The sequence below is a fragment of the Manis javanica genome, chromosome 4 (genome assembly GCF_040802235.1).
Source record: "Manis javanica isolate MJ-LG chromosome 4, MJ_LKY, whole genome shotgun sequence".
NCBI classification, from domain to species: Eukaryota; Metazoa; Chordata; class Mammalia; order Pholidota; family Manidae; genus Manis; species Manis javanica.
The window spans coordinates 114,601,531-114,629,136 of record NC_133159.1 but is presented as its reverse complement, the minus strand read 5'-3'; the positions used below and the strand labels follow the sequence as shown (position 1 = coordinate 114,629,136).

Here is a 27,606-nt window from a genome sequence, read left to right as displayed (position 1 = left end):
TCCCGGTCCTGAGCTGAGCCCCCCTTCCCACTTGCCCTCGCACACACACCACCCCTTCCGATTGGCTCGAGGTTGTCCGGGGGGCGGGAGTAGGCGCACGCGGCGCTTCTACCCATTGGCGGGCGGAGGAAGCACGTGGCGGGGTGCGCGAGAGGCCCTCTGGGACTTGTAGTCTTCCCGAGGCGCTGCGTGGAATGGGCGGAGCGAGGTGCGTTTGTGAAGCTGATTGACTGGGGGTGTGCGCGAGTGGCGCGCGCGAGCGACGGCGCACTGTTGGTTCATTCGGAAGATGGCGGCGTGCAGAGGAGGATGAGGGCGCTGGGGAGGCGGTGAGAGGTTTCCGTACGGCCCGAGCCTGCGGCTTGGGGATTCCTTCTCCCTGTGTCCTGCTCTCAGGTTTTGTGCCGGTCGTCTTCCCAGGCCCTTTAGTGCGATGTGGAGGAGCTGCCTCCGGCTGCTGAACGGGGGGCGCCGCCTTCTTAACCGGCCCCGGGGTGGTCTCTCCGCCTCCGTGGGGCCGAGATCAAACCCCCAGCCCCCAGCCCGTGCCTACGTTCCCCCGACAGGTGAGGGAGGCCAGGGCACGTGTCCTCTTGGCCGGGGGCCAGGTGGGCTTAGGCGGGCTGTGCAGGGCGGGGTAATCGAGGCAGCGCTCAGGCTCAGGTAACGCAGGTCTATCGGGTTCTGTTACAGATCGGGAAAAGAGAAGCCCAGGCAGGGACCACCCGAGGGCACACAGCGCGTCACCGCAGGAGAGACAGTATCACGTGCGGCTTTTCACGAGGATGATAGCTTTCCTCTCCAATAAAGAAAGCAGATGTATCCTTGTTTTCAGACAGGGAAAACGGGGTTCAGGGTCACGATTGCGCCAAGGACAAGATCAGAGATTTGTGGAGGGCAAAGTTCGGCCTTTTTCCTGTGCTCCAGGGCCTAGAAGGGGCCTGGACCTCCAGCATTCAGTCTTCCAGCCCTGCCACTTTGCACGGTTCTGGCCCTCCCTCCTACTGCCCTGCCACAATCCCTGTCCTGTCTGCTAAGGAGTTGACAGCTGTACCTCCTTCCTCCACTTCTGACTGATGAGGCCTAAAAGAAGGCAATGACCCTTTCATTGCTTCTGAGGAGAGGTTTTAGGGTAAGAGTGGGAGTGATCCCCTTAAATGAGTGAAAGTAGAACACATTCCTTTCATTCAGTTAGTTTCTCTGTGCTGAGGGCAGGAGGCGGCATGGTCTTCAAGACAGTCATGGTCCCCATGTAGATGATGTTCAGTGTCTAGTGCAGAAGGTTATACTACCCTGGTTGAACAGTAGCTTATAATATCCTGTGCTAGGGAAGTACAGCTGCCCCTTGAACAGCATGGGGATTAGGGGCACTCACCCCTTTTCGTGGTTAATCTGAGTATAACTTTGACTCCCCCAAAGCTTAACTGCTAATAGCCTACTGTTGACCAGAAGCCTTACTTGTAACAGCGGATTAACACATATTTTGTATGTTATATTATTATATGTTGTGTTCTGAGTATAAAGCAAGCTAAAGAAAAGAAAACGTTTTTTCAAATTGTCACAATCTCCAAAAAAATTCCAATATATTAGTTGAAAAATATCTGCATATAAGTGGACCTCTGCAGTTCAAACCTGTATTGTTCAAGGGTCGACTTACAAAAAAGCTCTGAGAACCCAAAGAGGCACCTGCTGTCATCTTGAGAGTCTTGAAAGGGTCTTGGGTGAAAGGACAGTTAAGCAGAGTCTTGATAGATGGGTAGGAGTTTGGTGTAGAGGAGGAGGAAGATGGCTAGAACACATCCAGAGGTGATGTAGGGTGTGAGGGACCTTGCTGTAACACTGCCTGCTTTAGAAAAACTAGAACTCTACAGGCAGTTTGGCATTGTGGCAGAAATCTTGTGTGCAAATCTTGGGTCTGATGCTGGTTGAATCTCTGAGGTACTGTGTGATCTTGGGCACTTGACTACTTCCTTTCGGCATAATTTACCTCTGTGATTTGAAGGACTAGGTTGCCTGTGAGGGTCCTTCTGTTAAGTTCCATAATTTTACACAAATGGATGCAGCAGGGAGCTGAGGTTTCACCTGTCAGGGCCCAGGCGAAGGGCATGAAGGTGGGCCATAGAGAGCCAGTGAAAAGGAATAAGAGCATTTGTGTGATACTGTGATTATGTATATATACATAAATATTTGTGTGTGTATGTATATATGTATTTGGTTATTGCCCTGTTCCTAGCACACATCTCCTGAAATTCTTGTAATTTACAAGCGATAAGAGCTGTGGGAGAATGTTTTATTATTATATTTGGTCTTTTGTCCTAAAATAGCTCCAGAGTGGTAAAGGTAAAAGGAGTATGGTATTCATAACAAGTCCCTTTTAACCACATCTAGGTTTATGTTAATGAGGTGACTTTTGGAAAACCCCTAAAGATGGGGCTGGTTGCTATAGGAACCAACCACGTTAGAGGGTTGGAACTTTCAGCCCTACTCCTGACCTCTGGGGAGGAGAGAGGGCTGGAGGCTGACCACAATGTGATTTAATCAATCATGCCTATGCAGTGAAGTCTCCATAAAATCCCTGAATACGGGCTTTGAGGTTTGAATAGCTTCCTGGCTGGTGAACACATCGAAGTGTTGGGAGAGTGGCATACTGAGAGCACATGGAAGCCCTGCTCCTTTCCCCATCCCTCACCCAAAGCATCTTTTCCATTTGGCTGTTCCTGAGTTCTGTCCTTTTATAGTAAATTGGTAATGTAGGCAGTAAAATGTTTTCCTGAGTTCAGTGACCTGCTTTAGTAAATTAAATCTGAGGAGGCGTCCTGGGAACCTTCCATCTATAGTTGGTTTGTCAGAAGCCCAGGTGACAACCCGGACTTGCAATTGGCATATGAAGGGGGGTTTGGGGAGTATGGTCCTGTGGGACTGAGCCCTTACCCTGTGGGATCTGATGCTATCTCCAGGCAGCTAGGGTCAGAATTTAATTGAATTGTAGGACACCTAGCTGATGTCATGAAGTTGACTGGTGGGAAAACCCCCACACATTTGGCATACAGAGTGTGTAAAGATAAACAAGAGAAATTATTTTTTTCCCTTTACAACATCCCAGAGAGGCACAGTGTGAGCAAAGGGAACATGGTCAGAAGTTTGCTTAAGTTCACAAGAGCAGAGTAAGTTAAGTTAGTTTAGTGGATGCCACTTCCCATTATGGTGGCACTTGATTTTGTCATCTTTTTCCTTTGTGCTGCAGAGTTGCTAGTTTAGGCTCAGAAGTACCTGGCACATGGTAGGAGGTGAAATGTGAAAGAAAACAATGAAAGAATGAAGCCTGTGGGAGAAAGGTACATGAGCCAGGCTTCTGAGTGCTCTATGAAGACTTCAGTGATTGGAAATTCTATGACTTTTTGGAGTAGTGAAAGATTAAACCCAAGTGGAGCCTTCTCAAAGAAGACTTTGATTGGCAATCAGACTGAACTTGGCTCCTTAGGAATGGCCATGCCTCTGGGCTTGTAAGGAGGAGAGGAGGGGTTTGGAAAAGGTGGCTGGGTGTTGAGATATCACCGTAAGGAGCCCCATGTCTGGCTGTTTGGTGGTCCAGCTGTTGGAGATCCAGTTAGAAGGGAAGGTGATCTGGACCATCCACATATCTGGCTGAGTGTGCTGCCCAGTGAGGTCAAGGCTGGAAGCCTTGTCTCCTGTTTACAGATTGTCTGTCACCTGGACAAGTCATTTAGCTTCTCATTAGCATCTGTCATCTCAGAGGTATTACCTACCCTGTCTTCATAGAGTGGCTGTGTTGTGTTGAGGGAGATTCTGTAGATAAGGAGACCACTCTGCCATCTGTGTTGATAAATAAACTTTTATTGGAACACAGCCATACTCATTTATGTATCATCTGGGGCTGCTTTCACTACAATGGCAGAGTTGATTGTTTTGCAACAGAGATCATAGAGCCTGCAAAACAAGCTTTTTCCAGAAAATGTTTGCTAATCCCTGCTCTAGATGCTGGAGCAATTCGGAAAAAAACATGTTTAGACATTTGGCCCATTTACATTAATTGCTATGGCAGATACATTTGGCCAGAATTTTTTAAACAGCTTTATTAAAATATAATTCACTTACAATTTGCTCATTTAAAGCATATAATTCAAGAGTTTTTAGTATACACAGAGAGTTGTATGACCATCACCACAATCAATTCTAGAACATTATCACCCCCATAAAAGCCCTGTGCCCTTTAGTGTTCACTCTCCCCTTGTCCCCTCTGATCCCCCAGCTCTAGACAACCACTACTTTATTTCCTTCCTCTGTAGGTTTCCCTAGTTTGGACATTTCATATAAATGGGATGTGGTCTCTTTTGACTAGTTGTTTTTGAGTTAGCATGTTTTCTGGGTTTATCCAAGTTGTAGCATGGATCCATTCTTTTTCATAGCTGAATACTATTCCATTGTATGGATGTGCCATATCTCATCTATTCATCCACGATGAACACTTGGGATGTTCCCATCTTTTGGTTATTGTGAATGCTGCTTTGAGTACAGGTTTTTATGTGGGCAGATATTTTCATTTCTCATAGATAAGAGAGTATATATGCATGGAATTGCTGGGTCAAATTGTAACTGTCAAGCTTCTTGAAGAACTGCCACACTGGGTCAAATGATTACTGTTTAGCTTTTTGAGGCACTTTCCAACGCAATTGCACCATTTTACACGTCCACTAGCCAAGTATGAAGGTCCCAGTTTCTCCACATTCTTGTCAACATTTTGTTATTATCTGTCTTTTTTATTTTTTTTTTATTTTTTTTTATTGAAGTGTAGTTGATACAGGATATTTTATTGGTTTCAAGTATGTAACAGTGTGGTTCAGCAGTTACACACCCTATTAAGTCCTCATGCCAACTAGTGCAGTTGTTATCCATCAACATAGGAAAATGTCTCAGAACCATTGGCTGTATTCTCCATGGTGCACTACCATCCCTGTAACCAACTTATAGTATGACTGAGATTTTTGTGCCTCTTTATGCCCCTCAACCTCCCTAGCCACCCACCCTAACCCCTCCCTCATAGCAACCAACAGTCACTTCTCAGTGTCTGAGTCTACTGTGTTTTTGTTCATTTTGTTTTGTTTTGTTTTTATATTCCACAAATAAGTGAAATCATATGGTATTTGTCTTTGACCACCTAGCTTATTTCACTTAACATAATACCTTCTAGGTCCATCCATGTTGTCACAGATGGCAGGATTTCTTTCTTTTTTATGGCTGAATAATATTCCTCTGTGTACATGTACCATGTCTTCTTTATCCATTCATCTATTGATGAGCACTTGGTTGCTTCCATATCTTGGCTACTGTAAATAATGTGGCAATAAATGTAGGTGCCCATATACCTTTTTAAATCAGAGATTTTGTTTTCTTCAGGTAAATTCCTAGGAGTGGAATTACTGGCCCAAATGGTGTTCTCTATTTTTAGTTTTTTGAGGAACTTCCATACTGCTTTCCACAGCAGTTGCACCAATCTACATTCCCATCAACAGTGTAGGAGGGCTTCCTTTCACTACATATTTGCCAACACTTGTTATTTCCATTTTTTGGATAGTGGCCATTCCAAATGGTGTAAGGTGATACCTCATTGTGGTTTTGCTTTGTATTTGCCTGATGATTATTGATGTGGAGCATCTTTTCATGTGCCTGTTGGAGTCTTTTTTATTATATCCCATCCTGGTGGGTGTGAAGGGGTGTCTCCAAGGTTGGATTTGCATTTCCCTAATGTTGTTGATCATCTTCTCATGTGCTTATTGGACATAGTACATTTTTTTTGGAGAAATGTCTGTTCAGATCCTTTGACTTTTTTTTTTTAATTGGGTCTTTGTATTTTTATTATCGAGTTGTAAGAATTCTTTGTATAGTTAGCCTGAAGAATGTTGATACCTGAAAACAGCTGGTTAGAGTTGTGTTAGGAATATGGACGGAGGGATACCCCAGTCAGAATTTAGCTTTAAGGCTTGAGGCCCACCAGATGGCACTGTTAAAAAAGATAAACGTGTTGAGACCGCTCTGAGAAGGCACTTCCTCTCTTGGTGCACTGCGGGGGTTGTAGTTCTGAGGCTTTGAGTCTTTCAAAGCAAAGGCCAGCCCAGAAACTGAGGCTGGTAGAAAGATCACTCACTGGACCCTGAAGCCTGGGATAGGAGGAGGAGTGTAAGAGGAAGTGACATAGCAAACAGCCTATTTCTATTTTTTTAATTAAGGTATCATTGATATACAATCTTATGAAGATTTTACATGAGCAACATTGTGGTTTCAACATTCATCCATATTACAGTCGCCCCTGCCACCCTATTGCAGTCACTGTGTATTAGTGTAGTAAGATGTTACAGAGTCATTATTTGTCTTCTCCCTGCTGGACTGCCTTCCCCATAATCTAGATATATTGTGTGTGCTAAGTATAATGCTTCTTAATCCCCTTCTCCATCCCTTCCCCACCTCTCCCCTTTGGTAACCCCTAGTCCCTTCTTGGGTTCTGTGAGTCTGCTGCTGTTTTGTTCCTACAGTTTTGCTTTGTTGTTATACTCCACAGATGAGTGAAATCATTTGGTACTTCTCTTTCTCTGCCTGGCTTATTTCACTGAGCATAATACCCTCTATCTGCATCCATGTTGTCGCAAATGGTAGGATTTGTTTTCTTTTTATGGCTGAATAATATTCCATTGTGTATATGTACCACCTCTTCTCTATCCATTCATCTACTGATGAAAACAGCGTATTTCTTTATGTGAATTGAAGCAACCTTGCAGGAAAAAGCGACCCAATGAATATTAATTTACACTCTAGTACTCTTGCCATGAGCAGTTTTTTAAAGTTGTTCTCTGCTTATAAAGCCAGTTTCCTTATGGCCAGCTTTGAAAAGTCAACACTTTTTTACAAAGTCATTTCTTTATATCTACATAGTCTACAAAATTGTCACTTAAAAGGCACTCAGTGGTGCATACTAAAAATAGACCCAAGTTCTGTGTGATCCTACAAGGCCGGGCTGTTTCATCTTTAAAGACAGGGTCCCCACTGCTGTCGGCTAGCCTTGTACTCACTGGGAGTATGGGTATTTCACAGGCTCCTGGCCTCATGATTTCTCTTATGTGACCCAAGACCTTTGAGGGCCCAGGTGAAGAACTTCTGGACATTGTTGGGGAGTGTGAATCCTACCAAATGAATTTCCCAGGTCCTGTTCTTGTCTGCCTATGTGAACCCCTAACTGCCTGTGTGGCTCCCTTTGCCTTCCTTACTGTGACCTGTCCGGCCCCCTCCCCTAGACCTGTCCTCCCCAGCCCTCTCTGGGCATCTCTAACAATCCTCTGCTGGAATAGCTACAGTCTTGTCCTGACTGTCTTTCTAGTTCTTCATAGCTGTGCTCTGTTGAGGTCCAGGACCTTTGTGTAAGCTGTTTATTCTGCTGAAAACTCCTATACATGTGCCTTCTAAAAACGAATCATCAGTATCTGGGCCAACTCTTGCCCCTTCTTTGGGTCTCAGATGAAAGCTGACTGCTTGGAGGTCTGCCTGAGGCCCACAGTGAGGTTAGGCTTCCCTTGGTGTGTGTCTCCAGTGTTCCCTGTACTTTGCCATCATTGTTACTTTATTGTTCAGTTGGATTAGTTTTGGTCTTCCCACTGGATAGCAAGTGCCTCAAGGGCAGGGGGAGCTTTGAGGCCTCTTCCCAGGATTTACCTCACTTCCTGGAGTAGGATTTCTCCTCACCAAAGTCTGTTCCAGGCTGAAGTGGGCCCCTCCATGCGCTGGCCGCATTCAGGAGAGCACCTGTCTAAGCCATGCGTGCATGCGGGCCGCCCTTGTCTGAGTCCAGCAGCCTGGTGCTCCTTTTGCCATGCTGTCAATCTCTTTTTTCTGCATGGTTTACTCCTGTTTTGAGCGATTTTGGTTGACTAAGCCTCACCTGTCCATCCATCCCACTCCCTTCCAGTTTTCCCTTCTTAATCAGACACAGAGGCTGACCTGACCAGGGTGGAGGAACTGAGGTCTGAACAGTAATGCAGAGAAAAAAACTTCCCTAGTGGGAAAACTCACTGCCCTGGCAGCTTTCGAAGGTTCAGCCGGTTGCTGTCAGTGTCTGCCCCAAAGTGCATTCCGGGGCCCCAGGTCTTTGGGCCCTGTCCTGGGGCCACGTTGGGCTGTGTGCTAGAATGCTCTCTGCTGGCACTTCCTGCCACCAAGCCCGATTCTTCCCCCAGTGATGAGTCAGCTCTCAGAGCTCTTCCCACTTCCTGTCTGATTTTGCTTTAGACATGCTTCTCAGCCCAGGCATCAGAACATACTGGATGTAGTCTGGATGCCTTGATCCAGGCCTACAGACATATTGCGAGGAGGCCTCAGATTCATGTCTCATCTGCCGTCTGAATGTGGCTTACATAGCATGTGAAGTAGGGAAATTTAAAAGTACTGAAGTGCTGTAAGCTCCCTATTTTGGCTTCAAATGTGTGAGAGGATCACTATTACAATTTTATTTCAGACAAAGGTGGGAAATGGTGCTATAATAATACAGCATCATCTCAGTGGCCAGATCTGATAAAAAAAAAATTCCAGAGACAGTGCTTTTTTGTCTGTTTTATTTGCTGTTTTATTTGAAGTACTTGCAGTAGCCAAGATTGGAAGCAACCTAACTGTCCATCAGTAGATGAATGGATAAAGAAGAGGTGGTACATATACACAATGGAATATACTATTCAGCCATAAGAAACAAATAAATCCTACCATTTGCAACAATATGGATGGAGCTAGAGGATATTATGCTCAGTGAAATAAGCCAGGTGGAGAAAGACAAGTACCAAATGATTTCCCTCATTTGTGGAGTATAACAATGAAGCAAAACTGAAAGAACAAAACAGCAGCAGACTCAGACTCCAAGAAGGGACTAACAGTTAACAAAGGGGAGGGGTGGGGAGGGAGGAAGAAGGGGATTGAGGGGCATTATGATTGGCACAGATGGTGTGGGGGGGATCATGGGGAAGACAGTGTAGCACAGAGAAGACAAATAGAGACTCTGGCATCTTACTACACTAATGAACAGTGACTGCAATGGGGCGTGGGGGGGAACTTGATAATATGGGTGAATGTAGTAACCACATTGTTTTTCATGTGAAGCCTTCATAAGAGTTTATATCAATAATACCTTAATAAAAAAACCAGTACCTGATACATAGTAGGCATACAAATCTCTTTTTGGGGAAAACAGTCTGGGCCTTAGTTTAGTAAGTGCAACCATGGAAATGCAGTTTTGGGCCCTCTTTGTGTAAGCATTATGGTAGCAAGTGAGATTTATTAAAAACATATGATGCAGAAAATATGAGAACACAAATGTTTGGAGTAAGAGCAGATATCCCCTCTGTTACCTCTTACCATCCCATGCACACAAACCAAGTTCTCCTGATTTTCATAGTCTATTTGAATTATAAAATTTATCTTAAACTTGGCTAAGTTTTTTTTTTTAAGAAAAGCATTGGAAGAAGTTAAAAAGCACTAACAGATGAATGAGACTCCTTTTCTTCCATTTGCTGCATCATTATTTCGATTAACTCACTTCAGCCAGAGACTGGAGGCAGTGCCCAATGAGTGTGTGAATGGATGAAGGTTTTATTACAGGTGGTAAAGGCTGGGCTATGGGCAATAGCTTCCAAAACTGTGACCTGTATGTTCCTCGTTAGTTGAAGGGATCTGCATGATTGCTTATGAAGTACTCCTAGTTTTAATCCCTCCCGGTAAAAGAGGGGGAATTTGTTTACATTTTCATGTAAGATTTTATTCAAGTTATTTTCAGGTAGCACAGAACACAGATTTTCCCTCTTCTTAAAGGAAATGTTTGCAGTTCCTGTTGAATAACCAGCCAAGCTGGTTAATTAGGTTAATTAATTGGATAGAGGGGGTGGGAAATGCTCCTGGCATCTCTCCTTACTGCCTGTGCACACACACACACACACGCAGATGCACGTTCACACTGGCTTTGCACTCAGGCCTTCTTAGAGGTATCAGACTCTTACCTGAAATGAGCCTCTGGCTTTATTGCATTCCACCATCTTTAGATTTGGGCACATTGTGCTGGCATGGGGGCAGGGCTGGTGAGGGCCGAATTGGGGAGTATGCTTAGAAGCAGAAGATGCTAGAAAAGTCTGTCCGGTCAGCCTGCAGCTTCATGATGCTATATGATCAGACTATCCCTGGGCTTGGGGGCTGGCGGGGGCATGGACAGCCTGTCCTGTCCTGCCCCTCCTTTACCCTGGAGAGTGAAGGCCTTCCTCCCCCCAGTTTTCATCAGAAGCTGTTGACTATGCCCACAGAGCAGGGCAGACCTTGACGAGAGATAGGAAAATCAGGCCAATCAGTCAGAATTAGCAGTATGATACAAGCTGGTCTTGTCGCTGCCTTAGCTGTCTTGACATTATTTTAAACTGCCTTTTTGAAAAATCTTTCTCACAGAAAGGAAGAGGTTTTATCAGAATGTCAGCATCACACAGGGTGAAGGTGAGTATCTGAAATTCTGACTGCCTCTTTTCCTTTTTTTTTTTCTGTAAATGAGTAGAAACATTTTTCATCTCCAGTCAGTTCAGCGGTGAGATGACTCTTTGCGTTTTTGTGGAATATGTCTCTCTAAGTCCTCCAAGAAGGAGTTCAGAGTTGTCTTTGCACCAATTCAAGTATCTAAATATAGGAGTGGTCACTTGATTCGACTTAACCATCCCTGAGAAGTTTTCATTTGATCTTTCAAGGTGGCTTTGAGATAACCTTGGACCACCGGAAGCTGAAAACTCCCCAAGCCAAGCTCTTTACTGTCCCCAACGAGGCCCTGGCAATTGCAGTGGCCACTGAATGGGACTCCCAGCAGGACACCATCAAGTTCTACACCATGCACCTGGTAACAAGTTCACAAACCTATACCCTGATGCCCACTCCTGGCAGAAACTGAAACCCCTTTCCAAATTCCATTAAGGCACTCGGATAGTACCAGCCACACGTGTCTCCTGGGATGTGACAAACACTCTCATCGTTACCCTGCCCCCTGCATTCACCTGTTAAGAATGCCATGCTGGGTGGCTGGTTCTTCCTCTGGTCTCAGGACAGACATCATGTTCCCTGGCTGCCCAGCCTCTAATTTTTTATTTCAGCAGCCATTCCTTTGTTTCGTCAGCACTTAACACAATTCGTAATCATCTGCTTTATGTTTACACACTTACTGCCTGTCTGCCCCACTCCTTGTAAACACAGAAGGGCAGGGCCACCTCTTAGTGCATAGCCAGCCCCTGTCAGGTGGTTTAGTTGGCACTCGTAAGTATTGGTTGAGTGAGTGCAGGAACCCAAGGGAGTAGATGGGGTCGGTGAGGACAACTCTCTGGATCCAGGGAGGCTCCCCACATGGGTGGTTCACTGAGGCACTCCAGCCAACTGGGGAATTTAGCTAAACTCCAGGCTCTGCAGTTTCCAAACTGCCACATTGGGCAAGTTACTGTTCCTCCTCAGCCCCATGTTCCCCACCGGTGTAAGGTGAGTGTTAACATTACCCGGAGTCATGCTCAGGGTTGGGTGGCAGCAGAGCGAGTGCAGTCAGCGCTGGCATTAGTGCTGTCATCCTGGTCATCACTGGTTCCACCCTGACATGCAGACCCAGAGGGGCTTCTTCAACATCTCCACAGCCAGTCCTTTGACTGTCTAATGAAGTTAGGGTAACGGTTCCAAATTCATCATTAGAACATCTAAACACCCTGCTATGGATAAGTTGGATCTGGAAAAATAACTGTGCTCCTGGTTTGGCTGTTCTGTTCCCCTGCTTTCTAAGGTATTCAAGGAGCCAGCTAGTAAGCTTTCAGTCAGATTGGAGTTCCAGGGAGGCCTTCATGTCCCACTTGCTGAATTTGACTGCTCTGGGCCTCACTTTCCCCATCTCTGAAATGGTTATAATAACTGTTGTGAGATTAAATTAAACACAGCAGAGCCTGGCAGTGAAGAGCAGGAGACCCGGAGCCGTTGCACACTGTGTGGCACGGAGCCTGGCTGCAGCAAGCTCTCAGAGATGCGTGACAGCTGAGGCTGTGGGACCGTTCGGGCAGGGCTGCATGTTGGCACTCCGTACCCCGGGCATCACTGTCTGGCTCTCATGTGGTTGTGTGCTGGGTGCCATGTCCTCAGGAACACAGTGCTCTTGCCCTGGCCTGGTGGGTGGCTACAGGGCTCTCTGCCTTTTGATTCAGACCACACTGTGCAACACGTCTTTAGACAACCCAACCCAGAGAAACAAGGACCAGCTGATCCAGGCGGCTGTGAAGTTTCTGGACACCGACACCATCTGGTAATTGGCGTTGAGATGGGCATTCCCCTTGGGTTTTGTGAGTTCCTTGGGCCGTTTGCCTCTTTTGCCCAGGCAGTTGTCAGTGGAAGAGGCAGATGGCTATTATCTCACAGGGCAGGGAAGGTGGTCTACTTGACACCAGCACTTAGCTGCTCTTCAAACCCCTAGGATGGAAGACTCCTTGGGCTGCAACAGTGCCAGGGCTCCAGGCACTCCTGTGGCCCTGCATCTTTCCCCTGGTCTGGGTAGGGTGGGGTGGGGTGGCATGTGCAACTTTTGCAGGGCCCAGGACCAAGGCGGTCACTTGCCGACGACCGTCTTGGTGGGGCCTCTGGCCCTGGACTTCTGCCCACTGGCACATTCTCATATAGAAATCTTCATCATTGCTGTGAGCTTAGACACAGAAATGGTCAGGTGTTGATACTCAGGCTGGCTGCTCCTTCTGAATTCTCTCCTGTGTCTGTGTTCTTCAGCTAATTGGCCAGTGATGCTCGAGCAAAGTTGGAGAAACTGGAGGGTTGAGCAGCACCATGTCTGCTGGCCCACATGCCCTGGGACCCTGAGCTATCCCCTGAGGGATGAGAGGGGCAAACGTACTTCTAGAGAGGCAGCCCGAAGGGTGCCAGACTCTGAATTGCTGGTTCCAAAGTCACCTCCATTTGTGTTAGGGACTACTTGCTCATAGTGAACAGAAACTCATTCAGCCTAGCTCAGATAAAAAGACTTTTCTTAAGAACTATACAGGAATCAGATGGGGGCCACCAGCGATGGGAGCCAGAAGCTGAGATTCCAGAGGTCCTCCCTGTTTCCCTGTGGGGAGGAGGGAGAGCCTGCCTGTCATCCACTCCTCTCAGCAGCCCAGCTTTTCCTGCGCACTCAGGGGCTGTATTCTCTGTTCTGCTCACATCGCCTGTGCTCACTGGGTTCCCTTCCCATGAGGCCTTGCAGCTCAGCTCACCTCAGCTGACTCTTGGTCAAAACACAGCCTAGCGTTGGGTGCTGTCAGGCCTCTGTGCCAGCAGCTGCACTTATAGCCAGGAGGCAGGTGGATCATTAGGTGCAAACAGGCCATTTGTTCTGTGGCCAGGGCACAGTCTTGGGAGGGGTAAGAATAGGTGGGGATGCAGTGACTGAGCTTCTGGCAGATCATCCTAAAATCAAGTGGGTGTGGACCTGAGGTTACAGTATTAGTGCTGCAAACCTTGACCTGTCAAATAATGCGACATTTAGGACAGTGGTCTCAAACCCAGGCCTATAGTAGAACCCCCTGGATGGCTTATTAAAACAGATTGCTAGTCTCTACCCCCAGAGGTTATGTTTTACATAGGTGTCAGGTAGGGCCTGAGAATTTTCATTTCTAACAAGTTCCCAAGTGAGATTCTCTGCTGCCGGCCTCAAGGCCACACTTTGAGAACCACGGCTTTAGAGGCGAGACTTGTAGGGCTGGGAGAGGATGTGTGGAGAAGTTTCCATATGTTGCCTTTTGGTTTTCCATTGTCTGTCACTGAATGAAGGAACTATACTTTTTTATTAATGAAGGTGATTTTTGCAATGAATTAGCTACAGGGTGGAAGAGCCAGAGACATTAGTGGAACTTCAAAAGAACGAGTGGGACCCAATCATAGCATGGGCCGAAGAGAGGTAAGATGTGCAGCCCCCTAGTGCTGGGTGGCTGCTGGGATCCAGGGGCCATGCTGGACAACAGAGCCCTTAGCTAGTGGACTTCCTGAGTTCAGAGCACCTGTGGGATTTAGAACCTTCCACATGTTCAGGGATAGGGCCATCTTGGAATAAAATGCTTCTCAAATTAATTTCAGCCACTTGCCACCAGGGCACATTGTGCTGATTATAGAAATGGGGCTCTGGTTCCACCACAATTGACTGTGTGACCTTGGGCTAGTCACTTGATCTCTCTGAGCTTCCTTGTCTGTGAGTGGGGCTCATATCTCTTCCAGTGTTGTGAAGAGTAAATGAAGGGAAGCATGGCATCCTGCTTGGCACACAGTAAATGCTCAAATTTTGGCAGTTGTCATCTTTATCGTGGTCACCATTGTTATGGCATTAAACTAAATCACAGAGTAGCATGGATGATATGTACACACATGGAGAAAAGTCTGGACAGCTGTATACAAAGTTACAGATGACATTTATCCTGTGGATGTAAGGTTTCTAGGAATTTCCCTTAGATGGAGAACTCCTTTGTGCATGATTACATAGACTATTGATGCAGTAACAAAGAAAATTCAGTTTCATTTCATTTCTATGGGAGTTTGGGAGGACTTCTACCTTGAGCACAGTATTTTGTAAGCTCACAGAGTAGTTCTGACACTGCATTTTTCACAGGAATGATGCCCATCTGTCTCACTTGTATGTATTTCCTGAGTGCCCATCGTGTGCCAGGCATTCTTGGGTCTTGTAGTAAAAGGTATAGTCAGTGAGCAAAAGGATCAAATAAAATGTAACAACTGCAATACTGTGTGAGAGCTGTGAAGATACAGTATCATTTTGGAATCTAATGAAATACAACAATAATTTAGATGCCTGGAGATTTTTGCTGTGGTACAAAATCGTCAGCTTTTTGTGGCAGTGGAGATTTCTCATCCTTAATAGTTTACAGAAAAACTTGGGTATTTCCTGTGTTCCATTTGTACTATTAGAAATTTCTGTGAAAATATTTCTAACCAATGGGAAAAACCAGTGATATGTGAAAGAAAATTACAAAAATTGTTTTTGCTCTATTAGTTTTTTCCTATGTTTTATGCTATGATTGTTCTTGAAAATGTATCCTTCTTGAAGCTACATCCCAGACCAAAATATAGGAGAGGCTTAGTAAATATTTGGAAAACAAATCGTTGAATGATATAGGTCATAGCAAATATGATTGTAAAGAAACAATATTTAGAAGAAATTGTATATGGTATTAAATATGAAAAACTTTCTTAAAAGATTTAAAAAGCAGGTAGTTCATGCTTTGGATGGAGATTCTAGAGAGCTGCACATAAGTGAACCCCCTGCTTGCATGACATAACCATCCATGCCTTCATTTAGGGCAGTTTCTTGATACCTCTGGCTTTGCTCTTGGGTGACACAAAGTTATTAGGTCAGGAGCCCACTGATTACATTGGCAGTTGCTCCCAGAATCCCAGAATCCCTTAAGGGGTGCACACACGCTCAGCAGTTTAGGGCTTTGCTTTGGGGCAAAAGCTGAGCTACCTAGCACCACAGGGACAGGCTAAAGCCCTTTCCTTCCAGATATGGTGTGGAGATTGGCTGCTCCACCAGCATAATGGGGCCCAGCATCCCAACCAGGACTCGGGAGGTGTTCATCAGCCACCTGGCATCTTACAACATGTGGGCCCTACAAGGTACGTGTGGTACTTCCTGTGGGCCTCAGAGGGTGGGTGGTTGCTTTGGGTGTCAGAAGTCCAGAGAGTCACAGGAACACTCTAGGGGCTGGCTCTGATGCCAGACCTGTACTCAGTGGGAGGAGATAGCAGGCCCACACCCTTCCTGGAGGAAGTTGTCCTCCTCTCCTTCAGTCTCGAGTCCACAGCTCATTGGCCCAGTGCAGGTCACATGCCCATCCATGACCCAGTCATTGGGCCGGGGGTGGAATGTGCTGATGGGCCAGGTCTGGATCATGTGCCCACCCAGGTAGGAGCCACAGAGGGATCACCCCCAAGGGACAACAGAGTGCTCTTTGAGAAGAATGCAGAATGGGCACAGATGCTTCTGGTGACCCTTCTCCCCCACTGGTGCCTTTGCACGTACAGGGCTGCAGGGACAGGCAAGGAATAGGTCTGGCAAATGCCCTGTTTTGGGGTAGGGGAGCCCTGGGTCCTGACCTGGCTTGTGTCCCTGCAGGGATTGAGTTTGTAGTGACCCAGCTCAAGTCCATGGTGCTCACGTTGGGCCTGATTGACCTGCGCTTGACAGTGGAGCAGGCCGTGCTACTATCACGTCTGGAGGAGGAGTACCAGGTGAGGTGTGGCCAGTGATCCGAGGTGGGCACCCCAAGTCCTCACTTTCCCCTCCCTGATTCAGACTGTGTGTGATGGGAAGGTGAACCCATTGGAAATGTTTTTATTTAAGTTTGTTCTTTATTACTGTCCTGTTCATCTGGAAGCCAAAACTAAGGGTCAGTAAGAGTATTGGCAAGTAGTAGTAAACAAAATAAGAGTAGTGAACACCACCGCTGTGTTCCCTCCCTGTGCTCGGCTCTTCCCTCATCGCATCCCCTCCTCAACAGCCAGGTCAGGTGTGAGCTGTTGTCACCCCCATTTTACACAGGAGGAAACTGAGGCATGGGTCACACCCCTGGAAAATGCTGGAGCCAGGGTTGGGAGCAGGCCACAGCCTTTGCCCCAGCTGCAAGTGGAGGTCTGTGGGCAGTTCTAGAGCCTTTGAGCCCTGCCTCAGTGACTGGGGCTGCAGGTATGCTAAGCCTTCACACTGTGGCTTTCACGCAGTGGGTCACACGGCTGGCAGCAGGTGCACAGGTGGCTGCTGAACGGATGAGTTCTGATTTAGTGACTCAGAATTAATAAGGTTTTGCTACACTGTTGTTGGCATTTTTAACTCAGAATTTTGACGTCCTCTGCAGTCTTTTTGTCGTTACTTATTTCTCCAGCCTCAGAAGGCTGAATACTATCACAAATTGGCTCCTAGCACAATGAAAACCCTTCTGTAATGACAGTATTTCCTGAGTCAATCTAATCATTGGCCTGGAAAAATGCCAGGGGAAAATGTGTTTCTGTGTCACAAAAGAGGCTAGCTATCCTCTGGATGTTAAGAATGATTGAATGGGAAGAGGGGTGACCTGTGGGGGTGTGAGGGTTGTGGGAGGTGGGGAGCCAGGAGACCTGGTTTCCAGTCTGGGGTCTGCTTTCAACTGTGGGACCTAAGCCAGGCTGTCATGCTCTGAACTTCAGGCTCAAACCAACACCACACGGGGTGTAACCTGGATCACATATGTGAGTTCTCTGAAAGTATGACATATCACAGGTATCCAGATTGAGACTGGGCTACCCAGAAATGCTTGTATAGTGTGGCAGATTCTGAGTTCCTGGATGGGCTGGGGCAGCGAGGCCACGTGTCCTGGGAGGTGACCCTGTCCAGGGAGGAGCCAGCAGGGCCAGGTTGGAGTTGCGCTGACATCTCGACAACCACACTGTGCATCCTGGGTTCCTCCTTCCAGGTCAGAGTCCTGGAGAGAGAGTCTGCAACCCTGCCCCATGTGCAGAGCAGAAAGGCCTCTGCAGCGCTGCAGCCCCCCAGGTGTCAGTGACATTGACCTTGTGATTTATCTACCCCACCCACACAGGCACATGCAGCCCAGCCTGCTAGACAGCTCCTAAAGGATGACATTCTACAGGCCACTTCATGCCAGTCACCTTTGCGAGAAGAGCAGCATAGGGGTCAGGCCCTCAGGGGAAGTACACGTGTGATTTTGGTTTCTGGCCCATGGCCTGGACCACAGCCCTGTCAGACCCTCCTCATCGTGGAGCATGGGGGCCTGCTTTGCCCACCAGTGTACCTTCCTTCTGCCTCCTCTGTGCATTTCTCATTAGCCAGTCACCCAGCTCACATCTTGTCCTCACCTCAGATCCAGAAATGGGGCAACATTGAGTGGGCCCATGAGTACGAGCTGCAGGAGCTGCGGGCGCGCACGGCCGCTGGAACCCTCTTTGTCCACCTCTGCTCTGAGAGCACCATGGTCAAGCACAAGCTCCTGCAGGAGTGAGGCGCAAGCAACAGACCCAGCAAGACAGAGGCTGCATAGCTGCAGGCTCCCCACAACCCTGGGGCTCTCAGCCAGCGGCACCCTAGAATGCAGAGTGCAGCTGTCTGGAGGTCAGCTCCGGTCCAGGCTGGGTGCCCCAGCCAGCAGTGGGTGAGGGAGATAGGTGTAAGAAGGACTTTCAACCCTGATTTTATTAAAGATTTTTCTGCCCTAGAAACCTGTTAAGCCCTGTTTTCATTTATGCCTCCCCTTTTCCCCATCATTCCTATGTGTTTGTGTTACCAAGGTCAGGCAGTTTACCCCCTGGGCACATTCTGGTGCAGTCTCCTGGTGCCACGGCCCAGTGGAAGGGAAGCAGGAAGGGTCTGCGCAGCAGGCAGTGAAGCCTCCCTGAGCCGCCCGCCCTGACTCACCTAAGTAATGAAGAGGCATCACCTCTTTGGTGGGGCACTAGCCACACTATCCATGTGCTTCCCATGACCCCTTGGCCCAGAGGAGGCACTGTCACATCCCACTTCATAGAGGAAGCTCAGGCTGCAGAGGTGGCATGGGAGGGCCAGCCTATACCCTTTACCTCCAGAGGGCCCTCAGGTCCCTGCAGTCAAGGTTGGAGCTCCTTTGTGGGCTGGCCCAGACCCTCGTGCTGTGCTGGGGACTGGGGGCTCCCCTGTTTTGCTCCTCAGCACCTGGAGGGGAGAAGGTCTTGGTCCATGACAGTTTCCAATGGCTGCTGCCAGCTGCCTGCCCTGGATGTGTCAGAGGAGATGGCGTTGGGCCACAGCTGACATAAGGCCACAGCTGCTAGTCTAGCCTAGGGGCAGCCCCCCTTGGGAGTCACGCTCAGTAGACTGGTTAACTGCAAGGCCAGCCGCCATTGTCTTTGTCTTTTTCTACTGCTCATCTTAATGTGAATTTTGGCTATTTTTTTTTTAAACAATGGAGAAACAGTGGCATAAATCCTGTATTTTTTTCTACATTTGGAAGTTTTCCAGGGGTTGGGGAAGAATGGTGTTGTTAGGGTCATGGGTTGAAAAATCCCCATAACTTCTGAGGTGGTCAGTGAAGGGTGTGTTCTGGTTGGACCCAGTGCTATGTTTGCAAAAGGAAGCCTCTGGGCAGACACTCTAGTCTATGATGTCACTGCCTTCCATGTTGTCCAGTTCACTCTGCATGTGGTCGATGTACTGATTGATCTCCTTCACTCGCTTGCGGTTCCTGGTGATCTCATCCTTGTGGATCTGAGGGATAAGACCAACCCAATGTCCTTTTGTCAGATGGTTGATTAGTATCTTTTACTGAGTCTTGTTTGGGGAAAAGGAAAGTAATTTAAAGTCTGGTGGGCTAATACTGAGTTCTCAGTGTGGAATTCTGCAACTCCTAATTTTACATCATTTCTTACTGCAAATAGTATATACTGTCCCAGGAAGATTTCCACTCTGACTGATAGCTAGAAAAACTGGTGCAGCCTGCTAGAGCAGGGTGATATGTACCCACCTTGTCCACTAAGTTTGTACACCAAGAGTTGATCCTGGTCACCAGCTCATCTTCTCGATTGTCAATCTTCAGGAGGTGGATGTCATGCGATGCCCCAACAGCATTAACAATTGTGTCTTTGTTGACAAAAAGCTGGTGGGGAGAGAGCAGATGAACATGTGTCTCGTTTCACTGAGCACACCCCAGAGCTGAAGAGAAAAGAATCGCCGTAGAGTCCCTGGGCTGGAGCCCACCTTTGTGTCAAGTCACTTTCTCCCAGCTCACCTTCCGGGACAATGCCTGCCAGACTTGAGCAGCGAGCAATGCCAAGCATCCTGGGAAAGGGCAAACAGGGCGTTGACTTTGCAGTCCTAGTTGGGAGTAGGTTTTCTCCAGGGAGAGGGCTGTCCCCGGGCATCCTTACAGAGGACATTGCCATCACGATGCTGCTCCTGCTTGCCCTAAAGTCTCACCTGCCTGAAACCTGCCAGTAGGGAAGTGTGAGGTTGGCCCAGGTTCTTGAGGCTGCTCTGGGGACAGAAGGCCCTACAAACCGAAGGCTGTTCACTCCACATTGTCTCCCCACTATTCACATTAACTAAATTGAACCTTGGATTACACTCAGACATTCTGGTTCCCGACCTCGTTTTTTGCCTTGTAAAAAGTTGTTGAAAACGGTCACCCTGTACTAGGTCTGGCTGGTTCTAGGTGTTCACACTGGCTGTTGTGTGCCTGGCACAGTCGCATATCCAGTGGAACCGTTTCCCAGAGCAGGGGGAAGGCTGCCGAAGCACTCAGCAAGTAGTTGCTTCCACTTTGAAGGGAGATGGTTTGTAATGCCAAGGACTGCAAGGATCTGAGTGCCCCACATGGTAGAGAAAACTGCATTTAGGTGTGTACGTGGGTTTAACTTTTGTACAGTAGTGGTTAGCGTAACAGTCTCCATGGAAGTTCTATGGAATCTTGAGATGTGAAATTTCTGGAAAAAAAGTATTCTTTGGTCAAATGCATTTGGGAAGCCTGCATACTAGGCCCCTCCTCATTTTCACAGTGCGCAAAGCATTTTCCCAGAGAAGGCTCTGGGAATTCCTGTGGAAAATACACCCTTTTAACTTTGTATTTCTATTTCTGTTTTCCAGCTTACTTGGCCACAGATTTCTTCTAAGAGTAATGCCTGTTAGTATCTTGTGGGCTGCTGTTTTCCCCAGAATGCCATGTGGAAAGGCCGGGCTAGCTGATGCGGGGAATTGGGCATCTGGGAGACTGGCTAGCACAGTTGCATGAGAGAAATGGCAAGAAGTCACTAACTTCCTCCGCTGTATGTAGACGGTCCCTGGCCTGGGAAGAGTTGAGGATGTGTGCAACCTGCCTGCTGATGAGCCCCCGGTGATGGGCTCTCTAACAGTTGTCCTGGTTATTTAGAAATAGCCACAACCACAACATCTACCCATCATGAAAGGGTCCTCATTCTTCATTTAAAAAATGGGACACAGCAGAGAAATTGTACCCCTTAAAGTTTGGATATGTAGAAAATAGCATTAGAAGCTGTGAGAAGTGAAGTCTGCTTAGAACCGGGTGAGGTTAGAACTGGTTATGAAAAACAGGGGTATTTGTATAATATGAGTGAATCTTGTTTAAAGAAATGATACTAAAATGCAAGTTGCAAATTGTTAAATTGTTTCTGGCCTTCAGGTGGCCTGGAGTGGTGGCTACACCAGTTTGGCCTCTCAGAATAGTTCTCTGGGTAGAATATTCCAAATTCACCTCCTATTTCTACAGGTCAAAGTCACAGGGGTGTGCAGAGCCCTCAAGGAGCAGCAGCTGCTCCTGGATCCGAGCCACTCCACTGTTCTATGGGCTTCACTGGACTCCACAGCGGTAGCTCTTGCAGCTATAAAGACATTTCTTTCAAAGGGACTTCTTGAGGGTGGGAGGATAGCTGGAGAAAGGCACAGTAGGTTCCCCCGCAAAGCCCGCCGCCATGCTGGTGGCCCCATGCTCACATGGGGTCAGATGATTCTGTCGCTCTGCCCAGGGCACCTGATGATACCAAGGCCCACTCCTCCAGGGAGAGACAGGCAGAGATCCGTCCTGCTCAGCTGATGGGATAGGGACTGCTGCTGCCAGTGCCCCCTGCCAAGGGTGGGCCTTCAGGTCCCAGCCAGGACCTTATCCCAGCTACCCTATCCATGGACTGCTGGCCTGGGTCACACCCACTGTCGCTTGAGCAGACTCTGGGGACTTACAAGTCCTCTCTGTGGTGTGGCCCTGAGCACTAGCCCTGTTCATGCCACTGGACACCCACGTGGTGTTTAGAGCACCCAGGAACAAATCTGACCTGCTGCCTCCTAAATGTGCCACTGGCTCACTGCAGCACAAGACTAGCTCTGTGCCTTTGGCCCCACGGAGGGAAACGGTGGTATGCTCGCTGTCACACTGACCTTGCCATGGGCAGCTATGGCTGCCAGAGCCACTCGGATGCCCTCACTACCAGCTCCAGGCCTTCTCCTCGAGCATGTGCATTCTGCTTTTGCTTCCGAAGCAGGAAGGACTTTAGAAGACAGACTTGGCCCTGAGTATGGCATGAGCTGATCATAATCACTTAACTGAATGAGAAGAGTTTGCAGTGACTTTTATCATGATATGCTCACTGACAGTTAGGTAATAAAAGCTAGACCTTTCTCTCACCAAGGGCCCTATTTCCTTATCTGAACACCTCACACCTCTGTTGTGCTACAGACTCTGAGTCATTGTCTGTGTGCAAATCACAACTTTACTACTTACACCCTCGTGTATCTTTGGGCAGGTTCCTGTCATCTCTGGGCCTTGGCGACCTCATCTGTAAGGGGGAACCATAATAGTACCTATTTTACTGTATTGATGTGAAGATTAAAAGAGCAAATGTGTGTCCAGTGCTTTTAAGGTAGCTGACCCTCGGGAGGCCCTCAGTAAATGTTAGCTATTTGTGGTCATCGTCATTTTTTAGTTGGGCTGTGTTCTTTTCCTGCTGAGAACACCACACCACGTTTCCTTGCTTAAATGTAAGGAGACCTAAGCAATGGAGCAGGGTCCTGGCACTGGCTCTTGCTGCAACTGTGGATGTTCCCTAAAGACAGACCTCACCCTGGGCCACAGACAGCAGGGTGTCTGGTAGGCTCTGCTGGCTGCCCCACGAGGCCTCAGGGCGGCACTTGACTCAGTCCTGCCGGCACAAGGTAGCCCCTTTGCTCAGGGGCATAGCTCCTTTCCCTAGTGCCTGGAGCCATGGACCAACCAGGGGGGCCAGGCTCCACATCCAGACTTTGGTCCTCAAAGCAGTGTCACCTCAGGCGGTTTGCCCTTCTCTCAGACCCAGCTTTCCCATCTGTAAACAGCATAACAGAGGCACCTTAATAGGGTTCTTTGGTGAGGTAATGAGATGATGTGTGGGCACTGGGCTTCAACACCTGGACAGTGGTGAGGTACTGTGATCAGCCCCCACCCAGTCAGCAGGTGCTAAGTGTTCCTGGAGCCACAGGAGCAGGTGTCAGATGGCACCTGGCAGAGCCATCCTGGCAGGAGAGGGCCAGCCACTGGAAGCACCAGCCCCGCTTGTTTGCCGCCATTGACCTTCAGGGCCCATCTTTTTCTGTGTGTCCCAGTCTTCAGGGAGGAAGCGTGTTTCAGTCCTATGCCTGCTGGATGTCACAGACCTGGGAGCCTCCGAGGGAGCTCCACAACACCTTGGGGTGCCAGAGTGGGCTCTTGGGGGCAGCTTTACTTCAGGGCTCAGGGAAGATGTCATCTTGTGTCTGGTAAACAACAGCATTTGGTGGGTGTTTAGGGAAGGGAAGGCTGGTAACAGATTGGGCTTGCTGCCATGCTGCTGCACTGGGTGTCTGTTGCAGCCTTCAGACAGAGGCTGCAGGAGTGGGGCCTGCTGGCCTCCACCTGCAGGACTTAGCCAGCACCTGACAGAGTGGGGCTAGTGAACTGGCCCCTAGTGTGCTGTGGTTGTGCCATGCGCCTGACCCTGACACTGGGAGGTACATGGTGGTGAAAAGGCCATCTCTGCCTTCCCTGTGAGCCTCTATGCAGGGCGAACAGTCACATAAGCAAATCAACACAAACATGATAGCCGACACTGTGGTAAGGGCTCTGACAACAATAAACAGGTGTGTGATGGGGAGATGTTTTTCTGGAAGGTGATGAGGGAAGGCTTCTCCAAGGGGCTGGCATTTGAGCTGAGGTCTGAATGACCCGGACAAGCTAGACACATGGAGACCTGAGGGAAGGATGTGTGCCATGTGGCATATCAACTGAAAGGGGCAGACCTGGGGGACTTGGGGCGGCCCCAAGGATGGGGTGGGGGAAAGGTTACTGATGGAGGCAGGCCAGGCTTGAGGGTCTGGGGGACTCTAGTGAAGAGGAAGCCATTAGGGTTGTGCAAAAGCACAAAATGATGTGGCTTGGGTTTTCAAAGGGTCTCAAGACTGCTGTGTGGAAAGCAGCCTGGAGGAAAGGGGCCAGCAGTCCAGGCAATGGACAACAGCTTGAGTTGGTGGTTATGCGGAGATGGAGAGAAGCTGAGAAATGAGGAGTGGAATGAATGATGAAGGGATGGAAGCAGGCTCCTGACAAGAAAGTATCTGGCCTGCACCCCTTCCCAGAGACATAATGCAGAGGAGCCAAGAGGCTCCCTAGCGAGATTTGGGACAGCAACATGCAGGGTCAGAAGTGGGGTGGTCCCCACACCCCCGCAGTGCTGCTCACAACAGAATCCCAAGGGTTAAAAAGGCCTTCGGGGGAAATCTCTGACCTTAACCTAACTGCTTCTCTCAGAAAGTGCCAGAAGCCCCACAAAAAGTTGCTTTTGGAAACTATGAGTTGAAACCACTTAATTATTATGAGCTCCACTTTAGTTGGGCCCTACCGAGTGCCCACCAGGAGGTTTGTCGGCCTATTTCCCCTGCCCCAGCCCCCAGCAAAGGGGGTTAGTGTCTCCTGCAGAGGAAGAAGCAGGCTTCGGGGTTGTCAGGCTCACGGCAGCCGCGGAGCTGCGCGGGGCCGTTCCTCCCCCTCGCCCCTGGTGCACCGCCCCTCGCCCTCCACCGCCTCGCCCCGTCGCCTCCGGTGCCCCGCCCCCCTCGCCCCGGTGCCCCGCCCCGCCCCTCCGCTCTCACCGCGCGCAAGCCGTCTGGCAGGTCTTCCTCGAGCTCGCCCTTCACTATCTTTTCCAGAGTGTTGATGGAGATCTCCAGGAGCTTCTCGTGGTGGTGGTTCTCCAAGTCCCGGCACTGAGCCATCGTGCCAGCCGCGAGTTAAGCAAAGACCACGGCGGGAGCAGGCAGGGAGCCCTGACCTGTGGGCTGGGATCTCTGCAAGCACTCAGGGGCTGGGCCATTTCTGCTGGACCCAATGGACTTTGGAGGACAGAAGGGCAACCTCCCATGTGCCCGTGCATCCGCATCCTCACCCTCACAGTCGTCCCCCGACACTACCAAACTCGAGGGCCATTCTGGCACCCCTGCCTCACCTAGTCAGCACTGAGCCTTGGTGCTGGGTCCCCTCAGTGTCCCTCCATCGTCCTCTTCTCTCCATCCTACCACCTCCTGTCTGGACAGTAGACTGACATGCGGTCTCTGCACTCTGGCCCCTGCTTCCCACAGCAGCCGGAGTGTGCTCTTACACATGCAGGTTGACACTACCCCATCCCTCCCTTCCTATGGCTCTCCAGAAGCTTCCCACTCTGTTGTGGCCTTTAGGCCTCCTCGTGAAACCAAACCTCTCTGGCCTGTCCTCAGGGCCTTTGCACAGACTGCCTCCTCTGCCTGGACTGTCCCCCCACCTTTCTACCTGGTCGCTCTGGTTTGTGCTCAGGGCCTCACTTAGTGGACCCTCCCTTGGGAGGCTCCAGGCCTGGCCTCCTGGTCAGCTGCTACTCACTGCCTTTATAACTTCTGTCTCCACATGGGACTGTGGGCCAGGAAGGCAGGACCAGAGCACAGCAGTTTGTCCCCACATGGCAGGGCCCCGAGTCCAGGCAGCAGAAGTGTGGTGCCCCAAATGTCAGCTCTTAACCTTGACTTTAACCCGATGATATCATGAATAATTTGTCAGTGTCTTCAACATGGATGCTGCATGTGCACCTACAACACAAAAAATATGCTGAGACCTCAAACACACCAACCCCACTGGACAGCTAGACCTTTACTCTGCACACTGCCGTTGTTCTGAGGGTTGGGAAACTCCCTCAGATCCTGAGGAACATTCTTTGAACATTCCATGTGGTTGCCAAATCTCAGTCCTCTGAAGATGAACCTCCTTGGTGAGAAACTGGACGTTTTACATTCCTCTAGTTTCAAAGGTGGTAAATAGAGCCTGTGATGAATTTATCATCATCTTGGTGGAGGTATAGATCTCTCTGTACATCAAACGGGGCTTAGGTATTTCTGGTAAAAGTTGAAGTATGATTATAAAGCACTAAGTTTTTAAAAACTCTCCCTGCCAACGTGTTTAGGGCTGTAGTGGCAGTGGGAGGGTAGCAGGAGTGTGATCTGCAGGTGGCCACCTGGAAAAGGACCCCTCTTAATTTGCATCCTGCTCAGTTTGTGAAGAAGCTTTATTCTCCTCTGCCTTTTGGTAAAAATGCAGGTGCCTCTCCCCTACCCCCATGGGGCGGGGGAGCCCTGGGATAGGTCTAGACAACTGCACAGCCCAGGAGTGCCTCTGTGGAGGGTCATCAAAGAAAAGATATAGGCTTTGGACGTTTTCAATGAAGAGTCCCACTAAGTCAATGATGTTCCTTTCAAACATGTTTATAGTCTCCTGGAAATGATAAAGAACACAGTTAACATGCATATTTAGATGAACTTGACTGACCTAGCATCAGAGCAAAAGGTACTCCTTATAACTTAACAGTCCCTCCTCTAATCACAGATCTTCAGGGTAAAGACTGATGACCTTGACCACCCAGGTAGATGTGTGTCAGCTGACCCTACTTCTCTCTCCTGACCCTTTCCCACGGTTCTGTTACTCGCCAGCCATTTCGACTAACTCACTACCAACTGAAGGTTTAATGCTGTGCTTTCTCTAGGTCCCTCTGCCAGGAGCACCTGTCCTGGTCTTACCCCACCAGCACAACACACAAAGAGCTATCCCCCTTCCTTTGGGCTTCTCAGTAGCACCTACCCATCACCTCTAGAGAAACAGGGAGGGATTCATTGAGGGCCAGACTGCCTGGATCAGTATCCCAACTCCACCACTGTGTGTAACTCTGGGAATGTCATTTCACATCCAAGGGCCTCAACTTTCTCATCTATGAAATGGGTTTTCTTCTAGTTCCTGTCTTATGGAGTGGTGGTGAAGATTAAATGAAGTATTTCATGTGAAATGCTCTTCCAGGTGCCTGGCAGAGACAAAGCCCTTAGGAATGCTGGTCTGCTATTACCCAGCCCTCCCCTCTCAGTGCAGCTGCCTGCACAGTTCCCACCTCCTTCCCTGAGGGCATCTTGCACTGCTGCCATCTGGTCCAGGGCCTACATGGGACTTGAGTAAGGGAACAATGGAAGATGCGAAGGTGGGGCCTGCCACCCCGTGAGCCCCCAGGATGGGTCACCCCAATCTACCACAGACTCCAGGGGCACAGGGAATCTACGTGTCTCAGGACTTTCTGCAGGCCGAGCTAAGTTTACATTTTTCAAATGTGTGTAAACATTGTTGTAATGAATAAAAACAAGGACACTAAAAGCACGAGTGCACTTCACAGCTTTTTGGCCACTGGTAACAAGTTTGCCCAGCCATGCAGAGGTTCCGGGGGGTGAAAAGGCTGGGAGCCCTACCTGAGTCCCCCCGCCCCCGCTGCTCCACATGCTGCCTTCAGTGGGGTGCAAGCATCCCCAGTGGGCAGCGAGCACCTGCTACGTGATATGATGATGAGATCTATCCCGCATCTGAGGTGTCACTCGACATGTGAGGGATTGATGAGGCGTGATCTCTTGGCCCAGCCATGGCAGCATCCAATGAGGTTAGATTCGTCACAGCACTTCAGACTCCCAGCCCTGCTGCC

General features: G+C 48.9%; 2 protein-coding genes across 7 annotated transcripts in view; one reads left to right on the top strand and one right to left on the bottom strand.

Annotated features, from left to right (window-relative positions):
• Positions 1-287: 287 nt before the first annotated feature.
• Positions 288-22,460, top strand: ATPAF2 (ATP synthase mitochondrial F1 complex assembly factor 2). Of its 6 annotated transcripts, none has more exons than XM_017666707.3 (9): positions 288-566; positions 10,480-10,524; positions 10,770-10,915; positions 12,246-12,343; positions 13,904-13,984; positions 15,596-15,708; positions 16,208-16,323; positions 20,699-20,735; positions 21,339-22,460. In XM_017666707.3, the coding sequence occupies exons 1-9, from the start codon at positions 434-436 to the stop codon at positions 21,482-21,484; spliced, it is 915 nt and encodes a 304-aa protein (XP_017522196.1). In that variant the 5' UTR covers positions 288-433; the 3' UTR covers positions 21,485-22,460. The 6 variants fall into 6 exon arrangements, with proteins under 6 accessions (XP_017522196.1, XP_073090807.1, XP_017522205.1 ...); XM_017666723.3 differs by lacking the exons at positions 20,699-20,735; positions 21,339-22,460 and adding exons at positions 694-819; positions 17,667-18,303 and having other exon boundaries at positions 290-566; XM_073234706.1 differs by lacking the exon at positions 21,339-22,460 and having other exon boundaries at positions 20,699-21,213.
• The window catches only part of DRC3 (dynein regulatory complex subunit 3), a 32,444-nt gene continuing 23,862 nt past the window's right edge, over positions 19,025-27,606 (bottom strand). The window contains exons 10-13 of the mRNA XM_073234707.1: positions 26,296-26,366; positions 24,722-24,845; positions 19,581-19,712; positions 19,025-19,324 (exon numbers count right to left, since the gene is read on the bottom strand). Of these exons, the coding sequence (XP_073090808.1) occupies positions 19,211-19,324; positions 19,581-19,712; positions 24,722-24,845; positions 26,296-26,366 (441 nt within the window). The 3' untranslated portion in view covers positions 19,025-19,210. The remainder of the gene's footprint in view (positions 19,325-19,580; positions 19,713-24,721; positions 24,846-26,295; positions 26,367-27,606) is intronic.